Genomic DNA, 16,159 nt, shown 5'->3' with positions numbered 1-16,159 from the left:
GAATAAAAAATCCACTTTGTTTGTAATTTCTTTGAAAAAAATTTTTTTAGAAGAAGAAAGGGCTGAAAACTCAGAAAAAAGAAAACACTTGGTCGGCAGATTAAAATCAAGAACACAGTGATAAGAGCGATCATTCGTTTCTGTATGAAAGACAAATTCACACACTGACAACTCGATTAGAAAATGAACGAGCGTGCTTCCATGGACGATTGTGCGTGAGAGTGTGCACATTATTCTGCGCTTATTTGTGCAGCCAGCCCTGCTCTCTATCTGTGTATTGGTTGATAATGTGGTAATTTACTACAGCAGGCCTGTAGTCAGAGTTGCTGTGGTAACCAGGAGATTGTTCTGGCTGTGGTGAGTGAAGAGCAGCAGCAGCAGTGGGTGCTGCTGCTGCTGACCTTGGGGAGTCAGGATCTTCATTGTGCTGTGTGGCTTTGAGATTTTTGTGCTGAGTCTCAACATGGTTCTTCTTCACGCCTGTCTACAGAGCAGCCTGTCTGTCTTATTCAATGTTGATTGCAGTGTTTGTGCAGAGGGACATTTCCCGAAATACATCGGTTCCATTCAGAGTTATGCATCATGTAAGAGGAGAACAGAAACTCTTATCAATGAATCAACAAATCCTTTGTCTTTGCATTGAGCATACTAAGCATTCATTTTGTGCCCCCTTCTAAAGAGATATTGCTCTTAAACAGCTCCACACTAAGCCCTCCCTATTACATAAAAAACATGACTTCATTTTCTTAATGTGTTGCAGATATTAAATATTTAAGTCAACACCACTTAAGAGGGAAAACACAGAAAGAGACATCACCCTCTTCAGTTCTTGCGAGGTGTAAAAATGTCATCTCCGCTCCCTTCGATTAATAATTCACAGAAAGACAGCCCGACACTGTTGAGATGGCTCTCAGCTATCCTTCACAAGACAAAGTGACAGGGATGCACAAGCTGTTCCCTAAAGTTGCCAAGGAACCGCTTTCCCCCCCTCCCCCGCTCCGTTGCATCAGATCTGAGCATAAAGGTGTGATATGTTGTGACAGGTACATAAACACACGCTGTAATAGACGGCCTGGGTTTTACTCGGCACGGAATCAAGTCAGCTGAAAATATACATTTTTGATATTTTTGCTTTCTTTTCTTTTGATGCAATCAGTTCATGGTGATTGACTTTTCTGATGTATCCGCTCTGCTAACTCGGTATCTGTCATGATACTTGATCTGTAGGGGAGTGAGTGTTGCCAGGGTAATGAAAAATGGTATTGTAATCTTGCCTCAAGGTTAATAATTCTGAATGCTAAAAACAAACACAAAGGGATGGAAAGTTTCTGGTAAATTTCCAGAAAATTTCCATGGGAAGTTAAGCTTGGGAATTTTGGAAATAGTCTAAATTGGAAACTTTCCATGCATGGGAATTTATGGGAATTAACTGGAAATTGAGGGTAATTTGATCAAACTGTATCATATCCAAGCATAAATGTGTACATTACATTTTCTTTTGTCTTAAGCAGACATCCATGCAAAATAATACATTTTAAAAAAAGTTTCTACAGATTCACATGACATTTTTAAAATGTATTACCCCATAATGTCATCAAAACATTATTCCCTTTATGTAGTAGACAGGCTAAAATGTGTGGCTTCAATAGTCTTGTGCTCTGGGCTTATAGTGTGGTCCAGAGTGCACAGTGCATGTAGGGGGCGTGGCCTAAACAGCCCCTACAAATAAAGAATTCAAACTCCTCAGAGCACTAGTTTCGAAACATGTGGACCATATTGCGGTGAGATCTCCATAAATAAATAACATTTCCAGATATTTGAACAATAAGTTCAGGTGGCTTAAAAAATCACATCAGTCACAAAATGTTGCTCTTCTGGAAGTAATGTTTTAGCAATGTATTTTTTTTTTTTTTTTAGCACTAGTGATTATTCACAGGCGAACATCCTCAAAATAATCTAAAATGTTTTGGCAACTGCTGTTGTCAAGGTTTGATATAAAACATTAAACTTTTATTCTGAGGCCAACATGGAAGAGTCCAAGAGTTGTTCATGGTCATTAAAAGTTGAGCAAAGCAAAGTGTTGAAAAGGTCTGTGAAAACCTCCAAAATCTCCCAACAGACACAAAATGTGAGGGGAAAAACTTTTTCAACTGAAATATTTATCAGAGTATATATCATGCTGTTGGAGATTTTTCTGGCCACCTGTTTCACTGCATTCTTCCAAAAAAGATTCTTCTAAGTTGTCAGAGCAGGTGTGAGTTAAATGAAAGAAGAGAGAAAGATTTTTTCAGTCCGATAGAATCAAAGGAGTCACATCTGTTCACTAAAAGGTGTAATGTTGTTCGCTGTTTTGGAATAATGATGCTACACCTGCTTGATCAAATTGAATGGATGTATTTTTGCCAAGGGCCATCCTCCGCTGAAGCCAGTGAAGGAGTGCTAAATCCTGCAGTTCTTCAAGATTTCGCTTTAGGCTGACTCCAAGAGCCCAGGAAGGCGCGTCCAAACCAAAAAACTGTATTGGTGGGCAAACACTGGAAGGATGGTGAATTTCTAACAACGCATCCGTTTGATTTTTGATGAGCAATACGAATTATCCATAGTTAGGCACGGAGTGGAGATGATTGACAGGTGGGCAAGCTGTGATGGTTTGTCAGGAGTTATGCAGACCGATTAAACTCCAGCTCTCAACCTGTCATTACTGTTGTCACTCAGGCTGCATCGACTAAAATGTAGTCTATGATTTTTGTCTTTGAGGTGCATTGATCTAAATGAGAAAAAAAACAAAAACAAACTCTCAGCTCACATTTCTGGATAATTCATTCATTCTTTTGGTTTCTACTGCAACATTGACATTTTTACTTCACTTTCAAAACTAAGTAGGTGGCTGTTTTACATGAAGAATTTGAGTGGACGTACACAACACCACCCAATAACAGATGTACTAAGGGAGCAGCTCACTGCATTTTATAAACTATGAGCAACACATATTTCCAGGAGCGAGGAAACTACTTCCAGCAGGTGGTCAGAAACATAACTTTAAAAATCTCCAACGTTTCCCTTTGTCTGGTAGGAAAAAAAAGGCAGCTGTTTGCAATAAATGTGAAAGTGGCATCTTTACAAGGTAATAATATGTTAATGTTGTTTTTACAACTTGTAGTGCTGCTCCCAAATGGCCAGAGCATCAATTATTAGAAGCATTAGAAAACTTTGTACATTTGGAAAGATTTGATGGTAACTGTTTTATATGTTGGAAACTTAACAACCTCATACATTTTATTGTGGCTATACATATCCGGGTGACACAAACACTGATGTTGTTTTTTTTAAATTGGGCTTAAAAGGTTTAGAGCGGATTTTTCTCCTAACACTTCATCTATATGTCCACAAAAAAGCACTGATTACTGTGATCCAGACGGGAAATTAACCCTCACTTAGACTTCCCAGCAAGACTTAAGAAACCTGAGTGGAAAGCTGTCAGTCAATAGGGCTGCACAGGAGGGACAGGGGCTGACTGCGTGCTCTCGGATGGATTTTGTAACAAAAAAAAAATCGATGCCTGAGTGAAGAGAGGCCTGCCTGATGAGAACTCTGTGTGTGTATGTGTGTGTGTGTGTGTGTGTGTGTGTGTGTGTGTGTGTGTGTGTTGTTCAGGCTCAGATAAAGAAGGATGGAGCAGCTGCATGGAGGGAGGGAAGGATTTAAGAGGCCAGTGGACCAATTTTATAGAGTTTCGAGAGAGGCCCAGCAACACGTGGGGACTTCTTGCACTAAAGTCAATACATCCTGGAAACCCTTATATGTGCACATCCTCTTCCTCCTCCACACATCACTTCCCAAGTGTGACTGATTCTATTGGTCTAACTTTTGTCGACGGCTCGTCTCGCCTGCCCCGAGGCCAAGCAGAGCATCATCGATTATCAATGCTAGGCACATATCCCCAAAAAGCAGACTTTGGCATTATGTGTATCTGTGAAATAGGTTGCTTTTGCTTGGTCACTCTTGAAAAAGACTGTGTACACAACATGAAACGTTCCTTAAGAAATTGGTTGGAGGAAATGTGTTTGACTGTGATAACTTGTTTTGTGGTTCCACATGCACTGGGGTTTAAATGTGTGAAGAAATAAAAGCTTCCGTTTGTTGCATTACTTTTGGACACGGTTCGACGACGCAGAGACCGAAGGCTGCCACTAATGCAATCAGTTTCAAATTAAAACACTTCCCTCCAAATGTAAAACAACCCCTCAGTCATGCTTGCTGAAAACGTCTATGAGACTGATCTCTCATCATAAAAATTGTGTTCCAAACACCAGAAGAAAATCTACCTAACTGAAAACTAATTTGTGTAATGAGGTGAGGGAGAAGGAAAGAGAACGCAGGCTTTGACATTGTTCTCCAGGAGATGATGGAGTGCAATTAATGGGGCTGCAGTCTATCAGTGAGGCCGAAGCTAACTGTTCTCCATCACAGAGTTGTTGTAAAGCTTTGCTAAATGAATCAAAAGTCTTCATTAGGAGGCAGATTGGTCTCCTGTGAGCATGGGAGCGTACGCGCGCATTGATCCTGCAGTGATGGATGACAGGAGAGGGAACCTTTCAGACCATCTGCTGAGTGAAGTAGACCGCTGGCTGTTTGCAATATTCCCTGATACAGTTATTTAACTTCTGATGTTGTTACGTGCGGAATTGAAATTGAAATGGGAATTTTCACTTTATCGGTGGGTTCAGATGCAATTAGAGGGACCAATTAAGTAACTGACAGAAGACATGAGAGACAGGAGAGAGTGAAGGAACAGATGCTGAGAAAATTGCTGATGCCTCCTGTATTTTAAAGGTGAATTCAGGAGAATAAAACCACAATGTTAAGGAAATATAAGGTGAGCTGGTATTGACTTATGCATATAAATCACAACAGAAGACCATATGGAAATATTACAGCAGCATCATTGCCAGTTTTATGATGTATATATGTATATATGGATAATTGAACTACTGAGGCACATCTCCAAGCAACAGTGCAGAGGAATGCGCAGTGAGCAAAGACTGAAGATATCTTCAAAGGAAATTAATTGCATGGCCAGCAACACGCAGGATTCTGACAGGCAATTACGCACACGTCACCTTCCGACACACCCCTAAAGATTGAAAAAGCTGCATCCACCTTCAAAAGCTGCATCAACCTGTTGGGGAGGGGGAGTAAAAAAAAAACAAAGAACAGAACTTTGGCGACACACTCACGGTGCTGAAATTGCGCGGCCCGCACAGCTCTCCCTGGTAGCGGCAGTACAGCAGCATCTCCTCCAGCTGGTGTCCAAGCCGGTCCAGCAGCTGCAGCATGGACGGTTGGGACTCCCGCGGAGGAGGAAGAAAGTGGTTAAAGTCCAGAATCCGTGAGAGTGGTGGCCAAGGCGTCTCTCCACCTGTGCTCTCTCCTCCGTCCTCCCTCAGAGGTGTGAGCGCCTCTCTCGCTGCGGGTGACACCTGCCAGTTTCTCCCAAAAAGTCCCAGCCACCTCCCCGCGCTGAATATGTCCGTCTTCTTCATGCGTCGGGGCAGCAGCAGGTTCTGGTTGCAGATGGTGACGGCGGGGAAAACGAGCCTCTTGGCGTAAACCATGTGCGCCTTGGAGTAGACGGGAGAGGAGAGGAGGTACCGCACTCTGTTCGAGGACCAGGTGAAGAGCAACGCAAGAGCCGCCAGGAAAGCCAGCAGCCACGCTACCCTCCGCGGGTAGGAGCCGTTGAGGAAGATGTGTCTTAAGCCATGCAGGGTGGTGTGCTTCAGGAAGAGCTTCCCGGCCTCAGTGAGAGAGCCCGGCGGTCTCGAGCCAGGTTTCGACCCGGCTGAGTCGCACTGGCACATTTTGGAGGAAGGCTGCTGCTGCTGCGCGCTCTCAACATGGGTCACATCTCAGTGAATGAGCCTGAACTCGCCTCTGCACTCTCAGATGGCTGCTATGTATCACAGACTTTGGAGAGCAAAGAGAGAGAGAGAGAGAGAGAGAGAGAGAGAGAGAGAGAGAGAGGGAGCGGAGGAGAGGGAGTGAAAAGCGCACGCAGCTTTGCTCGGTCCTCTCACGCGCTCAGAAGCAGCTTGTGACTGTGATTGGGAGTCTTTTTTTTCCAGTCGCGCAGCGCTCCTTTAGCTTGTCCAGGGAGGTTAGCGAAGTGATTTAGAATAGTTAAATGTTTGTCCCTGCAGCGACAGCCGTTCAGGTTATTATTCCATCAAAAACTACACATAGCTCAGAAGAAAATGCTGCAGAGACGGCGGGTTTAAAGACAACCTCGATCATGTTGTAATTTCAGGAGCTTTCTGTTTGTTTTACGTCTGACCCCCCCCCCCCCCCCCCCCCCCCCCCCCCCCTCAACACACACACACACAACCTCAGTCCACTCTCTCTCTCAGTGCTGTTGGCTGAGTCAAATCACTCGAAGCTACAGAACATTTGTTCTTCTTTTCAAGCCAATCACACAAACACTTGCACATATAGGCTCTCTCTCTCTCTCTCTCTCTCTCTCACACACACACACACACACATACCTACACACACATAAATTCCTCCAGGCCCACAGTTTGTATTCTTCTTCCAAATTCAACTCTGCACCACAGAAGGTAACGCTATAGGGACGGCAGCCATCCTCATAACTGTTCCACCGGTTGAATTTTAAACACTGTAGGTACAAACAAAATGTTCACAGGGCTTAAGCGCCCATTTTGGTGACGCATAGGTGCAAACAAACTGCTGGTTGACATTCCCATCTGTCACTTCTCTGATGTCACGCTGTGAAATATGTTCAGGGGGAAAACAAAAAAGGTCAAGATGCTGCTGCGGTTAAATGAATGCAAATCATGACGCACGTCTAAGAAGCATCCAACCAAATTCCTCACGAGCCTGAAACCGATTTAATGGAAGTCTTGACCCTGTGGTGCCTCATTTTAGGCTGAGGTGAGGGGAAGCCTGTTTGAAGCAGGCGACAGAGGCCTGAACGCACCATTGCAGAGCAGCTTGCAGATGCCATCTCTCTCTCTCTCTCTCTCTCTTGAGGGGAGTTGGTTAAGTGGTGCTTCATGCTTGGCTGGTCATTGTCACAAAGTGTTCCTGTCCACAGTAAAAACTGGGCAGTGTTCAAGACCTGATTCATACTCCATCCTACTTATGGGCGCAGTGTGTGTGTGTGTGAAGTTTATGTGAGGTGAAAAAAGCGAGAAGGAAATGACGTGAATGAGAGCAGAAGAACAGCATGAATGGAGCGTACTCTGTAAATCCCCTTTTTCTTGAATTGCCTTTTCTCTCTCTCGGTGTTTCATGCAGCTTGGGTACCGGTAATTGCCTCCCGGGGAAAAAACTTGTTAATTGCTAAAAAAAAAAAAACATTACAGGACAAGAAAGCAGACTGGTTGTAAAACAACTGAGCAGTTTCACAAGATCTTCAAAAGGTAGAGGTAAAATGGAAACCTAACAAGTTAGTACACTGTGATGATGAACATCTATACATCCATTTATTTTCTTCCGCTTATGGTCTGGTTACGGTGAAAACAGACGAAGTAAGTCACCCCAGATTTTCCTCGAAGCAGCACTTTTTTTGGGGGGATTCTGAGGCGCTCCGAGGCCAGGCGTCTTCTCCCTGATGGATTCAGGAGGCATCAGATGCCCAGATCAGCTGAAGTGGTTCTTTTCTACCCTGCAGCTCCCCCCCCCCCGAATATTCAAGCTCCTCACACTATCTCGAACCTGATTCATTTTTACAGCCGCAGCTTGTATTAGTTTAAGAAATATCTCCTTCTGCTCCAGAAAGTTTCAACGCCTCAAACTTCTGTGGTAGGGTACAGTAGGTGATGAAATTAGTCACTGCAGTTTGGGGTTTCAGTCACAAGCTGAAACCCCAACCCAAAGTGACGTCCCAACACTGAAGCTGCCATACAGAGACACCAGGATCACATCTACAATGTTCACCAGTCAAACAAAGCATAATTGGTTTCAGGTTTTATGATTTCACATAAATTCAATCGAACCTTTGAAGTGGCTGAATTCACCTTTAGGATATGTAATTTAGCCTTTTTTTGGACTATTTCTGTCACTGAGCAATGGACGCCATCTTGACAGTGCTGACCTTTTATTCAACCTGCTCTGTAGGAGTACAAACTCTTCCACTAAAGACCAATGAGTTGTGAAACGAGTCGATGTGTGGACTTATTGTCCTGTCAGCCTTAATGAGCTCGCTAATACTCAGAACAGCTTTATTTTCCCTCCTCATCTTTAAAACAACCTGATTCAAGCAGCAAACAGAAGGTCAGAGGTTAAAGACGAAAAGAACCACAGAGAGACAAAATGCAGAAGTTGTATGATTGTCTCTTTCTTTATATGAACAGTGCTAGCATGCATGGTTTTTGGAGCTGTTAAAGCAGTTCACTGAGTGGCCCAGTGGGAATATATTTACTAAATCACAGAGCGGCTTGAACTTTAAGCTCCCGACATCCTTTTTTTATGCAAAGGCATGCAGATTATTTTATTTAATCACTTTAGCTGTCTGTTCTGTTTATCAACTGTTTTTTTCCCCCCTATTGAATCAAAACAGCCTTAAGGTGGATCCAGCTCTGCTACCTTAAAAGAAGGTGCCAGTGTTTAAAAACCTTAATTTAATGTTCTTTTAACAGCAAGTTCATCTTATTTCTCTCCAAGATATGTCGTGTTCATTCAACATTAAAATGGATTTCCACATGTCCAGATCCAGTTCAGATGAATACTAATCGGACAATAACTTACATTTTGTGTACATTATATGTGTTGGCTATAGCAAACTCATATAAAGTAGTCAAAGACATAATAGCTACCTCGCCTTGCACCATGATTCATTGCCAAGATTGGGGCAATAAAAGTAGAATCCAAAGTTATGTTTATCTTCGTAAGCTAATCATGTTTTTTTCTGAAGTTGGAGCCTTTAATTGAATATTTTGACTTATTCTAAAACTGGTCCGTTGATAACAGGCTACCAACTGCTGCAATCATTTACCAGGACGTGACACTGGGGAAAAAAAGGAATATAACTAAACTAAAAAGAACTTTTAGAACTTTTGTTTTCGTTGAGTCAAATCCTCCAAAACATGCAGGCTTCTCCACCAAAATGGATCGCCTGTTTTTACATTGTTCTTTCGTGCCTGTTCTGATCCACTGTAGTGTGCTGTGAAATGTGCTTTTCTGTTGTAAGTGCTGGGGATTTTATGGTGTTTTATTATGTCTCGAGCATTGCACCAAACAAATCCCCTGTGCAGAATAATAAAGTTGATCTAAATTTGATCCTGCATGATGCTCATCCACAATCATGATCTCCACACTCCCACTTTTCTGCTTGACTGCATAGAGGTCATTGCTTCCTACATTGATGTTATTCTTGGTGATTCTGGGCTGCTTTTCAGTCCAGCCGATGCCTCACCCACCCACAGGCTACATGACACGGCATAGAGAGTACATGATTTGAGAGTCAAGCATTACCAGGAACAGATGAGATCACGCAACCACCAGCAGTTTAATCTCCATCCATGTTTCTGGCTTCACAGAGGGTACAGCCGTCTTACTCATACTTCTCACTCTCCTCTCTGCAATGGACTGTAACCCACGCCATGATGTCCCTTCTGTGGACAATAAGGTGTTCTTCTCGGGTTATTACTCATAATTTCATAAGGGAGGATGTCATGGGTAATGGTTGCATGATGGCTTCCCACTGAGATACCACAATCACACAAGAGATGTGCCGTGAGAGTGAAGAATGTGAGAACGTGCCCGGTTGCAGAGCTGTGTGCTTCATATGTGAACTAGAATAATAGAGAGAACACGCACACAAGGAAGGAGAAAATAACCTCTTTTTATGTTACAGTGCAAACAGTACAGTAGGCACATATGCACAGACATTTGGTTGCATGTCAAGTTTTTTTTTTTTAACCTTTTATCAATGAAAATGGTGGGATGTGTATCAGAATTCACCAGAGACGCATCCTGACACTTGTGGCATTTAGCAGCATTTGTTCTACCCCATTTCCCCAGTCCGCTCATCAACACTGAGAGACATATTGGAGGAGAGCCTCTGTACAACAAAGCTAATCCGTCTGGGTGAAGGGATAATGATGTACTGGCTTGACAGAGGAACACAAGCACACATAACAAGTGTACCAACAACAGAATAACAAATGCAAGTCACTGTGAAACTGCAGTTAAAGAGTTTCACTAATGAACCTGTTCTGAATGCAAACAGGGTTATTTGTTAGGGGACAGTGGAATCATGTCTTTGGTCTATTTAATACCTTGGTGTCGTAGGCGCAAATAAATCCTGTGTTGATTGAGTGCTGAATAAATCTTGTCTTTACTGATGGATAAAGGCTGAGACACTGTTTTGAACACACCTCTATAGCATCAATCAATGTCTTTTTTTTTTTTCCTTTTCTTTTACAAATCCCACAATAAAAGGCTGCTTCCTTGATTAGTAATACCCAGAACAATGCAGCCTATTGATTTCAGAACGTTGTGTATACTCCCCGAGCAGAACTTCAAATAACAAACCGTCTTTGTAAGACATCTTTCCTAAAAAGACATGTGGCTCTAAATTCCCAATTATCAGGAAGTTAATCACGTGAACTGGGGGCTTAAAATGAAAGCAGACAAAAAAGATGCTGCAAGTAACGTGGCTTTTTGAGAATGAATGAAAAACAGGGATAAAAATAGAATACACAGAAATCAAGAAGAAAACAACATTTTCAAGGATTACGAAGAAGAGCAGCAGTTAGAAGTAAACTGCAGAAAGAGTCCCCTTCATCACATAAGTCATAGTTACTTAAAGGATGAAGGGTAAGAGATAAGTTTGAGCTGGCTCCCTCATATTTATAGGCAGAGTGTTGCATAGTTTTTTTTGGGTGCGAATAAAAAAGGCTCCATGCACAAATGTCTTTTGGCTATAGCTGGGAAACTCCAATAAGCCTGCAGCATATAACTTATGTGTTATTCAAGGCAAATATTTAAAGGGAGATCTCAAACTTTCTCTTCATCCAAATTGGTCATATATAATAAAATGCCTGAAACTATTGGTGTTTTTCCTTTTTATCTTTGGGATGCAGCTGTAAAATCTGTCCAGCACCAACTCCATCATTTGACATGTACAGTAATGTCATTTTTGGCAACCTCTGTTTGGACTTTTAGTTTTCACCTTTATTCATGACGTAAACAAGCAAAAAAAAAAAAAAAAGAAACAATACAAATGCTTATTCCTTTATAAGTACTTGCAGCTGGCCAGAATATAAAGTGCTGCATCTTGAAGCTTACAGATCAAGGATCAGGATGCAGCGTTTCTCTTTCTCAACATGGGCTGACAAGTAGGCGTCATGTTGCATTCTTGTTTACATTGGAGAAGTTACTGTTCAAATGTACTGTATGTTTACTGCCAAAAGAGAGGTAGTGATGGAGTTTAAAGCTAGAGCAGCACTTACTCAAACACTTAAGTAAAGTTGTGTGTCATCTGTATAAGATGTCACCAAAAAACCAACTTGCAGCATAAATAATAAGAATGAAAATGGACCAAGGTCATTTGCTTGTGCAATCTGAACCCGCAGACCACTGCAACAGTTGTCGTTGTTTTCCATCCACACCACTGACTCCAGCCTCTTTAGTCCATGCTCGTGTTTCCACTGCACGCTCCGCTGTCAGTCTCAGGGGCATCCCAGAAGATCCACTCCCAGCTGCAATGCTGGAAACGTGTGCAGAGTCTATTTTAAACAGAGCCTGCTTCCGGCACACGTCAAGCTGGACAGAGCAGATCTACCCGGAGAGAACGTTGGATAAGGAAGAGCCTAGAGCATTTGGTCATTTTTTTAAAAATAAAACACAATGTACAGACTGCTGATCGTATAACCCATTATTAACAATATATTATAAACTGATCCAGATGGACGGCAAATCAACCTCAGAACTGGCAAAGTAGTCTGTGTACTTTCAATTCCTGCATAATCTTGTGCACTGGCAAACTCAGCTGCTCCGGACTGGACTGGACTGGACTGGACTGGACTGGACTAGACTAGACTAGACTAGACTAGACTAGACTAGACTAGACTGGACTGTGCTGTGCTGGGCTGCTTTAGGCACAGTTCCAGTGATCGGTGTAAACCCCAGCACAGACTGAACGCAACACACACAGAGGTTGTGGGCTTTTGGGTTACTGTAGCTCAATCAGTAAGACAAAACTGTTTGAGATGATTAATATCACAGTCATCGGTATGAAATCTGTTGAGGCAAAAGCGGACAGAAATTGAGCCTATTTTTTCTTATGAGGCTGAGGTTACTGATTATTGCTGTGAAAGCAGTCTCTGTGATGTGGTATGTTCCCAACCCTGATTGATAGTCAACCAAAAAAACTTTGGAGTCTAAAAAATGCCTTACAACTTATTTCTTCCAAGCAGGCAGATTTCATGCATCTGCAAACGGTTGCCTGCGGGGAAAAGGACAAATGACTTACTGTAATCATAGCCAGCCCAATCTTCATTTTAAAGTGTGAATCTGTCTCTTCCAAAGTCATTTCCACGATGTCATTGAGACAAATCTGAAAGCTTTCAAACATTAATCTGACAGGGACTGAATAACGCACCCAAAGTGTGTAGAGATATATTTATGGACACACTCTTTATTGTAGACCTGTCAGGATTTCTACAATGAAACAAAAGGGATGCAATTACAGAAACATTACCAGTCCACAAATGTCGGTATCCATTACAAAGCGATGTTATGAATTTAAATCTCAGGCCATTGAAATCCACAGAGTATTAGTTGCTTGATCGCTGGGAGCTCATTTGAATAAGATTAATCAGTATGGCTGTGTTTTGGGTGGATTTCGTCTTTGACAGTTCCTCTAAATGAGAAAAACTTCAATCAGTGAAGTCAGTGAAGTAGCACTTGCTTTAAAGCCAACTAGAGACGAATGAAAAGGCAGAGACAAGCACATAAATTAAAAAGCAGCTACTGGATGTCTTATCAGTCTTAGCAAGCCGTGTCATAGGGCAGGAATACATGCTGCATAGTCAACTCCAGTGTTGAAACTTGAACACATTACAGAACTGTCTTCCTGATAGTCAAGGCCTTTAAAGTACCCGTGTATAGACTAATGCATTTGAAAGAGGCTGGAGTCTTTTCTATTCTCTATTCTATTATCGTGAGTGTTATCACATCTACTGTTTTGGACATTTGTTCCTTTTTTGAAATTCATCAGCTTTACATTCCAGCATACTTTTAACTGTGAAGATGATTTGGGCCCAGTTTGTATGTCAAATACTGCAGTAATTGAATATCCACATACTGCAGAACGACTGTATGGTTATAAAGGTACTTTCTGCCAGGCATGCAGAACCCAAATATGTAAAGGGCCTACTTTGTGGTTGTCATTTTTCTGCAGTGTGAATAAATTATAGATTAAGGGTATTTATACACTTTGGGTACACTGGGGAATGCACATCTGTGAGTATGTATGTTGGATTTAGATAAGGCTGGATGCACATACTACTTAAGATAATTGAAAGAGAGGGTTTGAGATGAGGTAAAACAGACCACAGCTGATCTGAGATCTATTTATACCCCCCCCCCAAACAAAACAAAACAAAACAAACAAACACGTCCACGGATCGAGTAAAAATTGATCATCATGGTGTAAAATAAATACACTTGCTGCTAATCCCTGTATAGAGTCTCAATGAAAGACGGCAGTTCTAAAGAGGCGCAGAATGGCTCCATAGAGATCCGAGTTCCCCGCAGGAAGACAATTCAGCCTTTAGAAATAAATTTTTCCTCATCGTGTTTGTATGTATCATGCCAGTATCAGCCAGTGGCAGCAATCAGAAACTTCACATTAGATGCCGTCTGATGCAGTCTGTAGCTGTATACTTACAGCTCCTACACTCCTAAACACAGCACTGTGTTTGGTCCAAAAACTAAAGACACAGTCTCTCAATGAAAGCGCCCAAATTGTGTTGTTATGTCTCGAAGCTACCCGAGGACATACCCATGCTAAAATTAGATAATATAAACGATTGCCTTGAAGAACATCACCAGCTAAAAATCTGAAGCACCAAGATCTCAGACCCATTAAATATTTACCACTCACATTCTTTGAATCCAAAATAAGCGCAGTGAAGAACTCTTTGGCTGTGTGGACAATGACAAGTAAATACAGCTTTGGTGTCCACATTTTTCTGTGTATCTCTCCGCTGTGCTGATGGCAGCAGTTTGTTTGCGAGGGCTCTGTGAAGTCAAAGCACTCGGCAGTTAATCAAACTGTCACGCTGGGTCACAACAGGGGTGGAGCGTGCCAGCCTGGACCGTGACATGTGTAGAGTCAAACGACATGACCCAAGGTGAACACCCCCGCCCCACCACATATGACAGCCTCCCTTTTCACCATTTCACTTCCTGTGCAACCTTTGCCTGTGTTTACCCTCAAATGTAACAGTAACAAAGCCCGTGTTGTTTTGCTGGCGCATGAACACAATGCTCTTCTCCCCGTCCTGCCTATTCTCTGTTTGTTTGTTTGTTTTTAGAATTTTTAGACGTACTCTCCTCGTTCACACTTTTTTCCCCCTCACCCTACTTTTCTCCTGTCTTTTTCTGATCTTCCCGTTCTCTCTGCTCATCCTGGTTGCTGCTGTCTTTTTTTTTTTTTTTGACTCCTGCTGGGAATGTTTTTTTGTTAATGCATCAACAAGGAAGCATCCACAAAGAAGTGTCGAAGGGGGTGGAAGTGGCGAAGGAAGGAGGAGAGGAGAATGGAAATGGGGTGAAGGCACAGGTAACAGCAGCAGTCGGTTTCTATGGCTGCCGGGGGCGACAGAGGACCAGGTGGAGTTTCACCGAGACAATTCTGAGGATAATTGTGTACACGATCTGCTGTAAGGGACACACGTCACAAAAGGCCACTTTTCCAAAAGCTTCTAAATCTTATGGGCTATGAGGGGACATTTAAAACTGCATCATGTAAGTGGTTCTCGGCTGAAAAAACAAAATGACAGATGAAAAACTGTTCAAGCAAATCAGGAGATCGTGAACACAGAGGAAGCTTTAACTCGTGACATTGAATCCAAGCTGAAGATTTTGAGATGTTGCCAACTGCACCCAGAGCATAAAAAATGTAGAGACACAAAGTAAAAGAGCTGTGAATAAATGTCCTTGTTTTTTTTTACTATTATAGTTACACTGCCTGAATACTGTGGAATAGATTTTCCCCCCTCCTGTCTCCTGCTCGACTGCACTCACATTGCTCCAGCCCCGTTCGGCCCTGAGCACGGTTATCTCTTGAAGCTACATGTTCATGTCGTTCAGCTTGCATCTGCCCAACCTTCAACTAAACACTCTGTGACTTCTGTGTCGGGCCAACCTGAACCCTTTGTTTCAAATGATTGTGGAGAGGATCGGTCACATCGATTAGCTGCACGTCATGTCCGTGTTACCTGAAGCTCACCTCTTCTAACCAAAACTCCATTTTATCCATACATTGTCTTTACCACTTCTCCTTAGAGGAGGCCGGAGCCAGAGCCAATCCCAGCTGACGTTGGGCTAGAGTGCAAAGAAAAGGTCATCAGTCAATTACTAAGACTGACAACCATTCAATATAGCACTCACATTTAAGGCAATTAAGAGTCACCAATTAGCCTAACCAGCCTGTCTCCAGACTGTGGGAGGAAGGCAGCGAAAACCCAGCAGGCGCAAAGGAATCATTTAAACTGCACATAGAAAGGCCCCAGCTGGCCGAATCTTAAAAGGCCCATGTTGACCCATTTTTCAGTAATTGTACACTACAAAGCGAGAAAACGCTCTCAGCCACAGTGAGAAGCCTTTGAGATTTTTAAAACCAGCGTGTGAAGCACTGTCTGGGGAAACCGCTGCGTTGAACAACTTTCTAAATAAACAAATACAGTTACTGAATTGCGCACAAAAACAAAATCAACTTTTGCTTGTATGGAGCCAAATCTCAACAACATCAGTAGCAGGTCTACACTGTAGACTACTTGTAATATAAATTACAGACATCCACCACTAATCCATCAATGAGCAATAGTGGAAATCCCAAACTTTCTTTTACCAGGCAGAAACCTTGAGCTGAACTGGAAACAGTCATCAATCTGCCTGCAGCTGCAGA

At 42.4% G+C, this 16,159-nt stretch overlaps 1 protein-coding gene across 2 annotated transcripts in view; it reads right to left on the bottom strand.

Annotated features, from left to right (window-relative positions):
- Positions 1–16,159, bottom strand: part of asic1b (acid-sensing (proton-gated) ion channel 1b) — a 161,277-nt gene that overhangs the window by 24,257 nt on the left and 120,861 nt on the right. Inside the window, exon 1 of one of the 2 annotated variants that reach the window (XM_079341159.1) lies at positions 5,238–6,027. The exons of the other annotated variant lie outside the window; for it this stretch is intronic. Within the exon in view, the coding sequence (XP_079197285.1) occupies positions 5,238–5,861 (624 nt within the window). The 5' untranslated portion in view covers positions 5,862–6,027. Of the gene's footprint in view, positions 1–5,237; positions 6,028–16,159 lie in introns of those variants that run through there. 2 annotated transcript variants of the gene reach the window in all.

This window comes from Symphodus melops, assembly GCF_947650265.1.
Source record: "Symphodus melops genome assembly, chromosome: 4".
Lineage (NCBI taxonomy): Eukaryota > Metazoa > Chordata > Actinopteri > Labriformes > Labridae > Symphodus > Symphodus melops.
This window is presented reverse-complemented; position numbering and strand designations above follow the sequence as displayed.